General features: G+C 34.9%; 1 protein-coding gene across 1 annotated transcript in view; it reads right to left on the bottom strand.

Moving 5' to 3' along the window:
* Positions 1-1113: 1113 nt before the first annotated feature.
* Positions 1114-15876, bottom strand: part of LOC135220906 (uncharacterized) — a 588984-nt gene continuing 574221 nt past the window's right edge. The window contains exons 7-14 of the mRNA XM_064258532.1: positions 14751-14850; positions 14341-14516; positions 13113-13392; positions 12118-12249; positions 11180-11343; positions 10129-10243; positions 9870-10004; positions 1114-2985 (exon numbers count right to left, since the gene is read on the bottom strand). Coding sequence (XP_064114602.1) covers positions 1474-2985; positions 9870-10004; positions 10129-10243; positions 11180-11343; positions 12118-12249; positions 13113-13392; positions 14341-14516; positions 14751-14850 — 2614 coding nt within the window. The 3' untranslated portion in view covers positions 1114-1473. The remainder of the gene's footprint in view (positions 2986-9869; positions 10005-10128; positions 10244-11179; positions 11344-12117; positions 12250-13112; positions 13393-14340; positions 14517-14750; positions 14851-15876) is intronic.

Raw genomic sequence — 15876 nt, 5'->3', positions numbered from 1 at the left:
TATCCTTGTTCTATTCTGCAGAATCAAAATATGTCAAAAACTGATCAAGAGACACGAATTACAAATATGTTTTTTTTACAATGCTACCAGTTTTAATTACAATATAATCAACATCATAAACTTCCAAACTTAGAGACTACGTCATTCCTCAACACGAAGACGCTCTACCTAGTCGCATTCTGTATGAGACAGCACCACGAGGCAAGAAACTGTGAAAGCAAAGCATGGTTCATTTTTGGTACTATGGTTTTAGTTCCTATAGTACAGGCTGGAGGTTTGTTTAATAGTAAATCAAAACAATAGTACTGATCACTTAATATCTACTGGTACCGTACCAAACAGAACGGGACTAAATACGCCAACATAAATCTTTCCAAAACAATGTAAGATTACTTGACAGAAAACATCCAACAATCTTGTTTCCACTACTGTAAACATTAACAAGAGACTATTCATCCTTACGAAATGTACAACAACAATAAGATACCTTCTGTGCCTTGCTCTATGGCACTTCAAATCATGTAAATGAGAAAAACTAAGGATCATTGTACCAATTTTAAGTCACCTCTGGAATGATCTCATGACTTAAACATTACACACTACCGTAAATGTTAACACACTGTTCCTACAACACAAGTCTTTAGTCAGAAGCATACTAGTGTTCTATTAGATAGCTTTCAAAAAGTATTAAAATATTTTGCTAGATTTACACATTAAAAAGTTAGTATGTAGTAATCTTAAGCTATAAGCTTAAAGAATTGCTACATGAACAGAAGGAGTCCAGAATCTTATGAGATCATGTTACATGAGCAACATAAATTACAACCTACACTTTAAGGGACAAGAGAATTAAATGATCCACACATTCTGACAATTAGTAATGCACCTTCATTAGGCATCTCTTTTGGGAGACGCGGTATCCAGATTTGTACTGGAGTTTTGCCCTTTTTCACAAAAAAAGTCATTGAGCATAATAAACTCAAAGGTTGACTACAAAAGTATTATCACAAAGCATGTGTTGTTAATAATAATGAAAAAAAAACAAAAAACAAATAAAGAGTGATAAAAAGGACATCATTTTCAGAAGAATATCTCACCCAAGCACAATACAAATAAATACTGAATGCATTAAATAAGAATCATAAGGGAAATCAAATATGCATTTAAGGAAATATACGGCATCAACTTACAGTTTACAGATAATCACTTCCGTGATTAACTGTATGTGAAATGCATTATATGGAATGAGACTACACGTGTACAGTGGACTTGTGAATTTCTGTTTCATGAACAATAAAGTAAAAGTTGTTGGCACAAAATGGATTCTACATCCTCAGTCATATACAACTAATGAATCACTTTATTGTAATTATACTTCCACAAAAGTCACATAGAAACTACTTAGATCAGAGTTGTAGCTGTAATAACACTGCAACAGTTCTCTTATCAGTCCTTATCACATTGTTTAAAAACTCATACCCAGTCTTTGGGTTGACCTCGAATGGAATGAGTAGATTGGTTTGAGGAATGAAGACTAACAGTGTCCACAGGCTCTGAAGGAGGCAGGATGGAGGCAACGCTGCCCGAAGGACTAGCGGTAATTAGAGAGAGTTTTTCTCGAAGTCTTTCAGGAACAGATGAGTAAGAATTAGGCTTCGAAGATGGAGGTGACATAGATCGCCTTTTCTCCATTTCTATAGTGTGGCGAGTCTTATCGGAATGACTAAACCTGTACTCTTTGGGAGGACTGGGCACCCGCTGAGTTTTCTCTGGGCTGCTGAATCTCCTCCTTTTGTCTGGGCTGAGACCTTCATCTAGCACAGAACGTTTTCTCTTATCAGGACTAACACAAGGTCTGTTATAAGCCTCCATACTGATCGATCTCCGATATTTACTAGGCCCAAAGTCAAAGTCCAAACCTTCTGGACTAACTGACTTTGTAACTCTGAGAGAACTATGTGTACGAGCTCCTCGAGGGGAGCTAATGAAAGCCTCATTAACAAACCCTCTTAATGGACTAGCTCTATTGCTGTCACTAGTCAGCAAACCACGTGTTGATCCATTTCTAGCCAAGCTTATCTGTGGGCTATTGGTTGGTCCGCCTAAAACAGCACTGACTGAGCTGATGGATCCGTTCAGTGAACCAACAAGAGAACCATTTACTATAGGTTTTGCTGTCTTCTCTTCATCTGCAAGGAACTTGTTAATTAACCAATTTCCTTCACTCATTTTTCTGTGCTTATCTGGGCTTCTAGCTCTATGTCTCTGCATCTTATCAGGACTGGCAGACCGACGTACCTTATCAGGACTCACAGAGCGATTCCTGGACTTCTTTCGATCGTCCTCAAGGCTAGCTCTTTTGTTAGGACTACGGGATCGTCTGTGCTTATCAGGACTCTCTGCAGAGCGTCCATCTGCTCTTCTTTTTTTATCAGGACTGCGGCTTCTGTGGTGACCTTTCGAGCTTTTGACTTTAGATTTTTTGTCATTACCGCTCTTTGATTTTCTCTTATCAGCACTCTTACTTTTATGTTTATCTGGACTCAGTGATTTTGGTCTAAATGTCTTAAAGCTGAAAATAGAGACCCTGCTGGAGAGTCTATCTTTAACACGAGTACCACTTGGAACAGCTGCCCCATCTGCAATACCCGGGCCACTCTTTTCAGATTCGGTTGGCGACGTAACGGTGCCATCAGGGCGACGGCTCGACTTCTTAGTAGGACGACTGAGCTGACTCTTAGCTGCTCGCTTAGCTTTAGTCGCAGCTCTGCGAACCTCATTCACCTTTCTCTTGAAAGGTAAGTTTGTTCTCACGACTGTTGGATGAACAACGTGGTTGGCAGCACCATCTGACGTCCCGTTAGCTGTAGCTCCAGTAGCAGGAACAGTGTATTGAGCGGTACTATCGTTCTTATGCCTGATCGTTTTGTTGGTGGTCACTTTCTTCTTCCTTGGATTCTTCCCGAACACTTTGATGATCGCCACCTGGCAAAAGGTAGAGTTATGTGAGTAACATTGTAACTAAAATAGCAAAACGTTGCCCTTTATGTTACAAACTGTCAACATTTTTCATCAAATAAATATAAAACGTCCAAATGTTTCATACAGACTAGGACCAAGCAACAAAAATTTGAGTAAAATATTACTATACGTAATATTTATGTATTTTACATAAAATACCGCAGGATTAAAATAAGCTCCGATAGTAATAGAAACTAATGGTAATGTAAGGATATGCAGAATGCATGTAGTAATTAGAAGCATAAGGAATTGAGAAAAATTAAATATATATAGATGCCACAAAATTTGAGTTGTATATACAATACTAAAATAAATTTCTAGAACTACAGTAATACTACATCTACTGCTTCAATGTTTTCTCACCAGCCTAAATTATTTCCCGTTTGAGTAATATTGCAAACACTCTTTAAACCATAACATGCATCACCCTTGTATTAGTCTACATTTCCATTACAATAATACTATTTATATAGGAAACTAGCCAAATATTTTAAAGCCTTTGCAAAACTTGTAAATATTTCCAGTTCTCATTATAAATAGTAAAATTTATCTTTAGAAGCTACGATAAGCAAAATCAATTACATGAAGTCTTCAATTACATTTAAGATGGAAATAGCCGCCATGTCAAGACATGATAGTACCAATAATTGATCATTTTCAATGCAAAACTGATAATATGAGGAAATGCTTTCAGCTACACTGAGTAAATAAAGAGTAAATAAGGTTCTTAATTCTACAGCTACCAATGCAAATTACATAATAGAAAGAACTACACGAAAATGAATAATGCCTATACAATATTAAATCACATCTAATCTATAACAGTACCAAAAATATACTCTAACTATAGTACAAAATTTTAATTATGTATATACATATATATAATATGATATATATATTCTATGTATATTATATATATATATATATATATATATATATATATATATATATATATATATATATACATACATATATATGCACACAATTACAGCATATAGTCTAATCACTTGTTCTACAGACAAACCTTCTTCATTCTTTGACTGACATTCATCATCTTTTCTTAAATTTCGTTCGATAACAGTTTCCATAGTGCAGTCGCTTTCGTCATCAGTATTTGATTTTCTCTTCTATAAACAACATGCAACAAGAGTTAAAAAAAAGTTCAGTGAACACACATAACAATATGGAAAAAAGGAATAGATCATTTTCTTAGTATTTAGGATTGATTTAGGAAGCACACAGAAACTCATGAGAACTGTGCAATCATGCCAAAAATACAAATTAAATATTACTGGAGCTTCAAATAGTGATGCACTGATGTATGTGGAAATTCTAACAATGTAAAAATGTCTGGGAGAGAGAGAGAGAGAGAATTTCTTAATCTTATTCACACCATGAAAACTCCACAAATCTACGAAGTCGCCAAAATGGAGTCAGGGATGCATTCACTAATGGAGTGGCATCTCTTTTTCTATGGAACAGTTATCTGATATACTATTTACTCTGGAACCGAGCCATCTGGACACTCTCAATTAAATTTATTCCCAGGTGCCATAAAATTACGCTTAATCACTCTTCGTAAAAGTAGAAACCCTTAACGAATTAAAAATACGGGAGGTTTAATGTATTAAAACGTTTTTTGAATCTGACAAAATTCCAGCCTGCTGTAGACTACAAACTCATATACAAATTTACTAAGCTTTTAGAAGTAAACCAAAATTAATATAAATCTGTGTTTTTTTTTTTTTTTTTTTGCGGGGGAGATTTCCACATACATTTAGTTTCTTCATTATTCTAAAATTATCTAAGCCAGCAAAAGATCTTCAGTAGCCCAAGAACTGAATGGTTAAACAACATCAAGACATGAAAGTAATCAAATAAATTGTATTACATAAACAGAAACTTGTAACAGCCACAACATAACATGACAGTAGGTACATGCACATTATAAGAAATGTCCTTTACTTCATTTGTATTATGTCAAGGTTTGGAGGTAGAGCCAACAAAACAGGGTCAATAATGAGAAAGGGAAATCAGAAACTGCGAACCTCTTTGCCAGGCAACTAAACCTTAGTCACGACTATTGTCTAACTAAACATTTTCGGCACAGCCATCCTGCACATACTCGGTGAAATTTACTAAGGTTCAAGGTTCAGATATTACATGGTGCAACGGTGACATCTATAGTAATAATAATAATAATAATAATAATAATAATAATGAAAGCTCCTTTGATGATATTTTTTCTTCTACCTGTTTCCGTTGCGCGCGTGCGCCTATCTGTTAACACTATATCTCGAGAAAAACATTGACGTATTTTGATGAATTTTGTTGTAAATATTCAATCGATAATTCCCTCCTGTTCAAATTGATATAAAATATATGACGTGTTTTCTATGACCAAAAATAATAATACTTAAATCTTCATCGATATCCACCAAGCGCTGACAATCAAGAGGGACTCATTCAATAAATGCCTTTCCAAGTTTCACTCAAATCAGTTCATATGCTTTTACGTGATGCTGCTAACGGACATACTAACAGACATTTCGATCTACACACATGCTCTGTAGAGGTAATGATTGGCACACAAAATACTATATCCTCAATTAACGCAAACAACAGCTCTTTTTGGTCACCATTATTTAACAAAACATTTTTTTCACGAATTCATTCAAAATGACTAAAAAACTCTAGCTCCCAATTTACAGGCTTGAAGGATATTAGTACTTAAGATGACCAAATATACCACGAGGGAGATAGATGGTGGGAGTCAAATTAATACTGACTGTCAATCGAAAATGCATCACTACCTCTACTCGAGTCTTGTACTATTCACAGAGCTTTGGAGATGTTTTAGTTATCTCTCCTCCCACTTTTCTTGTATTACCATGCCACTAGCTTCAAGCAACTAAAATACCATCCAGCAAGTCAGTTTCATTTGACAATAGTACATATATATATATCATGTAGGAAAAACAGTAAATGAATCCAGATGATAAATTTCCAAGGTGTATGACACTTCATTTTATCTTATCTAAGCTACCAAAGCAAATGATTGCCTACTAGTAATTATCATTGAAAGTTAAAAGGTTAAAGCTATCCAGAGTAGAAAGTTCCCTTCCATGTAATTACCTCTGAAAGTCAATATGTTAACGATATCCTAGGTTAATATGTTAAATTGTCATTAATTAATGTGGCTAAAGATGTGCTCAGTACCCAAATGTTTAATTTAGTTTTTCAAAATAACAGTCACAGGGTAGAAAAGAATAGGATATGAGATGCTTGATTCATATTCCTTTAATTTCAAGATTATCAAAGAATTATTAAATACCTCTCAATCAAGGGAAGACAGCAATCCAATGTGAAATGTCCAAGAATTTAACTTTATTAATATTGTCAAAGTTCACTACATTTCACACAGAAGTGTTATTTGCCCACGTGGAAAGCAAAAAGGTAGTTTTTTTATGTCTTTTCTACATTTTCACATGAAATTAAGTATGGATAAGATGGGAGTATAATCAAAATGACATAAATTGAACACCCATAATGCTGTCTAACAGCAGAGGCGTAGTCAAGTTCCTTGTAAACATGGTCACAGTAGAATACTGATTGACACCCAATTCAAGGATATTTGTTGACACTTAAGATTAAATCGCTCGCTAGCAGCTTTATCACCGTAATGCCAATAACGTTCCTAAAAAACAACTGCATTATCAATCCAAATGCCACTCTTCTATTATATGAGTTTGGCTGAATAGAATGGGAAGTGAAACTGCTAAGGTGAAAGTCACGAAATAATCATCTTCAAACCCTAGGGAACTGTCAGCCTTTCAATGGACCAATAAATAAGGAGAAGAAATGTAAAGCCAGCTCATTCCTAGGATATACTGTAACTGTTTTGGAAATGGTCTACACAGTTTCCCATTCATTTTGTAATCTCACTAAGTTCATCTTAACTGTAATATTTTATTCTGTCTTCTTGGAATTTTAAACTGCTAAGAGTTTTCCTCTACAACAATTGATTTCAATAAAACTGATGAATAAAAACAAATTGAGACGAAGTCCGTCATCACCAGGAAAGGCCATCTGTTCTATGGTTTTAAATCAATTACAATTTAGAAGTCACCACTACAGATCTAACTTGCAGCAATTCTTGATCAAAGAAACATTTCATTCATTTGGTGTTACTGATTTTCTTGCTTCAAGTTTCAATTCTTAAAACCTGGGCAATTCAGCGACTGTGCCAGTTTAATGAGAAGTATACCATAAAGGTTTTTGTTCTTGCTTTCTTTAATTTGCCTCATTTATATCTACTTACAGAGGAACATCTGTTTGTCGAGTTTATTTATGAATTTATTGGGAAAGTTTATTGGGAAAGAAATATTACTATATCGGAGGTGAGATATGTAGAACCACTTGAGTCTGTACTTTTCAGGATTTCTGCTTTATGAATGACTGTACGTATATGCATATTCATTCAGCAAACTTTTCCCAAAGTATTACTGAAGGTGATTATTTTTAAAAAAGGAAAATAAGAAAAATATAAAACTAAAAGTAATTTAAGGACAGCTTTGAAATTTTTTATAAGGAATACGTACAGTGCTTCCCTGAAAGAAATGACTTCTTGTATTACTAGAATAGTGGTTTGTGATTAACCTTCCAATTCTAGACACGCATTCTGTTTTGTTTCATTTTATTTCCTTACCTTTCTATATACTTTCACTAATATGATCATCCCACCAATTTTGCCAAACAAACCTTTAATCAACAATTCTTGGTATATATATTTTATCAGTTGCCTAGATGCTTATCTGATTTATTATATGTTTACCAACATGTGAGAACTGTGATCTTATTTTGTTATGTATTTTAAAGTTGTAAGGAGATTATCATTCTACATGACCCATACAGTTGTAAGATTATTTAAGTAATGACCAATGCTAGTATGATATTATTAATTTTCAGTTAGTATAATTATTATTTTATTCAATCTGACACTGCTTCTTTTGGTTTTAACCATCGTTATGGGCATAAATAACTACCAGTGTGAATAACACGCAACTGACTAGTACAGAACTAAAATTTATATTTATATAACCCTTACCCTTACCCTCTCAGTCTTAACATCTGCTTTGAATAGACGTATTCACCATTCAGTGTAATTTGACCTCTGAAAAGAGTAATCAAAATTCCTTCATTGAGGTCTTATCTACATGTTAACCTTTTTTTCTATCGGCACACTTTTATTACGTACAGGAGAAAGTTGGTTTGGTAATGATGTGAACTCTCACCTCATATTCTCTTGAGGAACAATTGGTACTAAGAAATTTAAATGGTCCAATGGTAGAAATCCTTTCTTTTTATCATAACATTAATTCATATTCAAAGTAGATTTTCTAAATGTATGAGCGATAGCTTCAGATCAACCTTACTAGGCTTAGAGCTTTTTATACTGTTGCGCTGAAATTATAATAAAAAAAGGGAATAGATTATAAATGTATGTTTATGACCACGAGTAAAAACAATCTTTCTGAGATCCTACATCACTATGTATAAAATAAAATTTCTTAGTTCTGACATGAAGTATGTATGATCTGTGGAAAGATCATAAATAACTAACTGCTATTTCAAATACTGAAAAAGGAATGAATCAGTCTGTCAAGAACGCTGTATCATGCAGTGATATAATACCATAAATTATGAATCCTATGCTCATATTACTGATCATAAACAATCTAGATATTTAACAAAAGTCTAGTATAGGAAAATGATACATCTATAAAGAGCTGAAGAGAACATACCAATAAGAGCTCACAAAAACTAAATTAAAGTACTTCCAAAGGAGTGCCATAAACCTTTAATGAGGAGTGCCTTAAACTCCCTTATGGTGATCAGGTGTCCCAATGAGTGATGTTCCATATAGATTTAACTGATGTGAGGTAGCAAATTTGAGCAGAGTATCAGAGGTGAAATTATTTTAAAACATCAAGCAGAAGCTGTGCATTCTGCCACAACTATAAATGGTGAAGGCAGACATTGCTGGGTGGGTTGGCATAAAAGTTGTGTTTAGGGTTGGATGGAACCCTACCCATGAGTGGTGTCACCACGTGGCTCTCAGCCTCTGACAAGATCTGCTGTTCCTGGTAGTGGAAGGAGTAGGAAGAGGTGTAAGAGGGCTCTAAGTCCACCTTGTAAGTTGGATCCATGGTGCAAATACCAATCAAGGGCATCTGCAAAGGTGGACAGTTGGAAACCTAAGTCAGGACAAGTGACTGTAGGGTTGGAGGCTTTTCAGGATGTTGATCAACAGAGACAGCTAGAAGCATAAAGACAGAACTAGTATTGGTAAAAACAAGACAAGTGTTAGCTAAGTATTAGCAGTTCATGGAGAACAAGTTAGGTTCAGGGTTAAGGAGTAGCATTCACAAACAGGGATTCCAACACCTTACTCAATTATACAAGATATAGTCTTAAATATATTACTGACAGAGGGTTAAAAATGATTTAAAAGATATTTAAATATAAACTCGTTAGCCAGAAAGTCTTTTACCAGGAGAAATTTGGTAATGAATAGCTTTCAGCACATGCTTACATGCTTCGTAAAGAAATTAAAACCACTACCAAAATATCTAACCAGCGAATGATGGAGGAAAAAAAAAAAGATTGAACCATAAGCTCCCACAAATGATCTGAATGAGTTTGGAGACATGCTAGTCCTATGCACAACATGCAAATTTAGAAGACCCACACTTCTTATAAACCAGCTATTCAACCTTCTCCATTACTTACCAACAGAAGTGCTCTGACCCCTAAGAACACTTTATTTCAGCAAAAACTTTACTCACCAATAGCACCATGACAGCAAAGATGACGAAGAGGACGGCATACCAGTGTTCAACAATCCACCGTTGGAGATTGGCTAAGGATTCATCACTCAATAAAAGACCGCGCAAAGTCGCTAATGGGCCGGATGGATCCACCTGTTGAGAGTTAGTTGGTCAAATTTTCCATATTATTGTGAATTTTTTGTCATGAAACACATTAATTAAACTCATTTATTTGTACAGATCTTGAAAGTTGTCCCTTAAAGGTAGTTCTACGTACCTCTCTACACTTCTTAAATACATCACAGTATCCTTTGTAGTCATTGCAAGGCGTGCCAGCTTTTGCATACATGTCTGGGATATCGTACGGAGCATCATTCCATTCAAAAGATGATCTGAAGAAGATGGGTTCATTAATGAGTACTGTATGAATGGAATATAGAATTTAAGCCAAAGGCCTAGCCCAAGGACCTACGAGGTCATTCAGCGCTGAAAGCTCTGAAAGGTGTACCAGGAGAAAAAACTCGCAGTTGCACTATGAACAACTGTTAAGAAGAGTGGAAAGCAAGATGGAGGAACGAGAATAAGAATGGAAGTCTAGTAAATGAATGAAAAGGGGTTGCAGCTAGAGGCCGATGGAACGCCGCAAAGAAAAATCTAGTGCACTGACGGCACTATGCCCACTACGGGGATGAGTATTGTACCAAACCTCAAATCTACATCACGTAGAATTTTTCATATACCACCCATCAAAAATTTCCATATGCAGTTCATAAACTAACATTTATACAGTCTTCAAACAGCACAATAACAAAATTAAACTTTTGAAATAAAAGATCTATGTAATTCTCAGCTACATTATTGTATTACGATTATTTCTTGCTCTGATATTTTTAGATATGATGCATTTTTAGATAAATATCTTAAACAGAATACTAATAAGAATAGAGTACAGGTTAGTTCTGGGCAGGAACTGCGTGGAATAACTGTTATCTGTACGATATTTAGTAAGTATTCAAGCACGAGCCATAACATGAGGTTTCTGCAACTTAATATAGACTGTTAATTATCAGAAAGCCTGACTCACAAAGCGTCTGATAAGCTGCTGTGCTACTGTACACACACATATATATACATCATATATAAAATATACACTTATATATATGTATATATAAAAAAAATATATATATATATATTATATAGCTTATTATATATTATGTATATTATATATATAGATAGTATTATTACTTATAATATTATACAATACATATACATACATACACACTAAAGTGCAAAGCTAGCCAACAACCCAAGAAAGATGATGAACTCACTTGCATGGTTGATTTTCTCCTGGGTGTTTACAGCATAATTCACAGGACTTGGTAATAGCGTCACCTCGCTTACGATTGCACTGGCATGACTCCAGGCCATACGCCAGGCAAATGGATCCAGAACATTCACCCTTGTAGCACACAAACTCTTCATTACAAATTGTCTGAAAAAAGATAATTAACCAAATGAAGGTTTTACCGTAGTTCAAAAATATATTTGCTGTAAGTTAAATAACGCAGTCAAATGGAACACTAAAGAGGTAATGAGTAGACATACCACCTGCAAATGGCACAATTTATATAATAAATATTACGCACAAACAGGTAGCCGAACAACACGTCGGTAAGAAATGAGTACATGGCATAAGAACTCGCTTTAAGAATGGTCTCGGTTGGTTGGTTGGTTTTATAAAGTTTAGGTGTAACACTAAGCACTGGGGCAGCAAAGGCCATTCAGCGCTAAAAATGGTCTCGGAACCTTCTGTATAAACTAACCATATACAAATTTTTGGTAATCAAAGAAATGTGCTGCGGACATAGTACAGAAAGATACTTCATTATTTCGTCAAACTAGTAACTGATCTCTTCTTTCTGTATTTCCTGTTATCTACTGTAATTCGTTCAAATGAACACCATGTTCTCTGGAAGCATGAATTTCAAGCCAATAGCCGTTGGTTGTAACATATGAATATGGTTTATCTTCTGAAAAAAAATAATAATACATAATAACAATCTGGAAAAACTAGAGGCTGAAGTAGCTCCAGGCCTCATGCATTGGAGGACTGTGATAGTTAAAAAAGAATATAAATTCAAAAGAAAATAAAAAAATAAAAATAATAACTATTCAATTATGTTTCGGGAACAATCGACTGAATTTCTGAAGCAACGAAATCGCCACACAGACAGGAAATTGTGAATGAAAAGACTATCCAACCTACCTTGTTTGGCTTATTTGTTGAGGGAGGACACTGAGGATACCTTCCATTGCAGTAGGAAGCATCTCGACAGCCATTGTCATCTCGACACTTGTCCCGCTCTTTCAAGTGGCAGTCATTGGTGCAGCAAGGCCCCTGCCACAACAAAAAAAGAAATATAATGCCATATTGTGAGGTACAGAACTCCAGTCAAAAAGCGAAATTTCCCACACTAATTCGATATGCTGAAACAAAACTAGACGTGGGGGTAAAATCTGGTGAGTTACAGAGAGGGAAATGTTTCTGAACTGGTTACCGAAATTACCACAGTGTCAGATTGCGGTGGAACTGTAATCAATGAATGTTCGACATTAACGAAGAACACTAACAGCTTTTACGACATCAAATTCTGTATTAGTTACAGCACGTAATGTAACTTTATCAAAATAACTTGGAGTAATACGAAAGAGCTCATTAGTGCTGGGGATTTTTCCCAAATACCAGTAAACTCAATAATTTAAGAACAATTCATAAACAGATCTCTCCATTATGTAAACATCCATATTAACTACTTTAAGTCATAAACAGATCTCCATTGTATAAACCTCTCCAATAATTAATATAAAATAAGACAATTTCAGTTTTTTATGTATATTACTTCAAGATCGACAGAATAAGCACTTGCAATGGATATAAAATTTAGGCCAAAGGCCAAGAGCTGGGACCTATGATGTCATTCAGGGCTGAAAGGGAAATTGGGAGTAAAAAGGTTTTAAGGGTGTAGCAAGTAAAAAAAAACTAGTAGTTGCGCTATGAAATCATTGTTAGGAGAGGATGGAAAGAGAATGGAAGAAAGAGAATATGAACGGAAGTACAGTAAAGGGAATGAAAGGTTTTGCATTCCCCCTTCGAGAGCTAGCCAATCGCTGGGGTGCAGTGGGAGGGGCTTAGCTGCAAAGTTAGGTGGACTCTTCTATAACGGCACTGGCCTCATACGGGGAGACAGCACGCTTCCCTACCTGTGAAGGTGAACAGGTTTTGTTGGGTCTCAGAGTGCAGGGAGTCTGGCCTTTCTTCGGGTTGGTCTTCATGGGGTAGCAGCAAGTCTCCTCACAGTCCTCCTCCCACCCACAGTCACAGTCTTCGCCCTTCTCCACTACCCCGTTTCCACAGATGGCCGCTTGAGGCTGCGTGAAGCAGCCCTTCGTGTCTCTGGCCTTCGAGTTCAGCACGCTGTTTATCTGCCTCAGCGAGCAGGGCGAGAATTTGTTGTTGTTTTGCTTATCCCCTGATGTCGCTCTGTTACAATAAAACAGGACAAAATGAAGTTTCGTTACGAGCATGGATTACAGGAATAATTAAATTCTCTCTGCCAAACCAAATCTCTATTTTAGGAATTGTTACATAGAAACATACATGACAACTTACTGTAAAAGAATAAGATTGATTGTTTCAATACTAAGTATCAACAGAAGTGTCACAAATAGAATAATGGATTATTTACAATGTGCTTTTCCCGCATTTTATGCTTATATATATATATATATATATATATAGTATATATATCATATATATATATATATATACATACACACACACACACACACACACACATACATATATATATTATATAATATATATATATTATATATTATATATATATATATATATAATGTATAACTGAATAACGAAAAGTTTGGAACGTGATAAATCCATGAACGTGATAATCCTAAATAAATTGGTAATAAGCCACGTGGCTTATACCTTTATATATATATAATATATATATATATAATTAGGATATATATATATATATATATATATATATATATATAATATATAAATGTATATATATATATATATATATGTATGATGTATATATATATATATTATATATATATATTATGTATGTATATAGATATATATATATATATATATATATATATAAGGTATGATATATATATATATATATATATATATATATATATATATATATATATATATATATATATATATACGAGTACAAACAGGCATCTAGTGCTTGCACGCAACGCATGCAAACATAAGTTTTGCAAGAACAGTTGACATTAGCAACTTGAAAAGCCACAATTTCTGATCATGTTTATGTACTAGTACACAATCCCACTCTAATAACTGATCACGATAACACAAATAAGAGAATATCCATCATGCTGACAATACATTCATTATTTTACTTGAATACAGAGTGAGAAATACTGTACATACCTTGCATACATAATATAGTTTCCGTCAGGGCCACCAGGTGTGCACCGAGTGTCCGACTCGGGATCGTGAGGACTACCGAAATTGTGGCCGATCTCATGAGCCAAAGTCACGTGACTCACAGCTGGAGGTACATGCTTTCCGTAGTTAAGAAGTGTAACGATACCCGTGTTTAGACTCTGTAAATGAATGAGAAACATATTTGACTCCATTCTGAATTTGAGCGTAAAAAAAAAAGTATTCGTGGTCAGGTGGTTAACGTGACCTTGTTCTGTTATGTCGTATGCGGGTTCAGATCCTGCTAGGGACGTCAGAATGTCTTCATTCGGTTCTTCGTTGGTAAAAAAAAAGAGACTAGCAGATCTAAATATACAAATGGCATATCTTCATCACAAGTGTTGTAGTCTCCTTACCTTCAAACTACCTCGATAGTGCCCGTTTTTCTCACAGACACCACCAGCATTCTTGAGATCACCCGTCCATGCTAATCCCAAGGTCCCTCCTTCGAAATCCCTGAGAGAATAATGACACAATATTAGTTTCATTTTAAAATAAACATTTACAAAACTACTATATCATGATAAAGGGAACCATCGACAATACGCGCAGTACTCAGCATGCAATATGCAACATTTCTTACATATTTATTATTAATCTCATAGAATTTTGACTGCAGTAACCAAGAATGTTTTCTGCTATTCTTGACCAAGTGAGTTTCTTTAGATCCCGATGAAGTTCTTTGTCGGTTTTGGTCAATACCAGTCCTCTTCTCTAATTACACAAAAAATAACGACTGCCTTTAAGTTTTCCTTCAGTTCAGATAAATGAAAATCAATTATCAACTTTTTGTGTTCATGGACTTATTGAACTATTTTCTCCACAAACTAATAATCAGATTTAATACCTAGACATTTATAGTGTCCCTGACATCTAAAAAAGTTCACCATTACTTTGTTGCCTTTTCATAATATTCAGAACTTGTGTTTCATCCTTCACATGGATTAGATGTATGAACTCATGAAGTATCTTCAGAACATCAAAAATCACTTATCATACCGAGTAATTATAAAAAGGACTGCGTTAATCCCATCTAAAACTAATTACCATCTTCATTGAACAATTTTTTTTTTTTACAATTATTTACATATTAACAACCATTCATCTCAGCAAGACGTAAATATACCTCCAATCAACCACAGTGCATCTGAAAGCCTGTTTGCTTATATGGTCATTACTCTGAGTGTGGTAGTAACACCTCAACCTTACAGACACGTTGATGGTCTAGATTTCTAAGTAGTCAGAAAGTCTATGTAACAAAGAGCCTCTGTTTCAGCCTGCACTTCAGTATTTTCTAGATATCTTACAGGTAAGATATCTAACTTACATGTAGTTCCTAATCTAAACTAACCTATACGTTACACTAAATATTCAGTTCAAGTGATTTATCTAAAAATGTGTCACATCTACAGCGGTAGCATCAAAACATCTTTCTGTAATAAGAAAATCCGAGTTGATCTGATTTTGTTTGTTCTCCCCGGG

The sequence above is a fragment of the Macrobrachium nipponense genome, chromosome 2 (assembly GCF_015104395.2).
Source record: "Macrobrachium nipponense isolate FS-2020 chromosome 2, ASM1510439v2, whole genome shotgun sequence".
Classification (NCBI taxonomy): domain Eukaryota; kingdom Metazoa; phylum Arthropoda; class Malacostraca; order Decapoda; family Palaemonidae; genus Macrobrachium; species Macrobrachium nipponense.
Note: the sequence above shows the minus strand (reverse complement) of the source record. Positions and strands in the feature narration are given on the sequence as shown.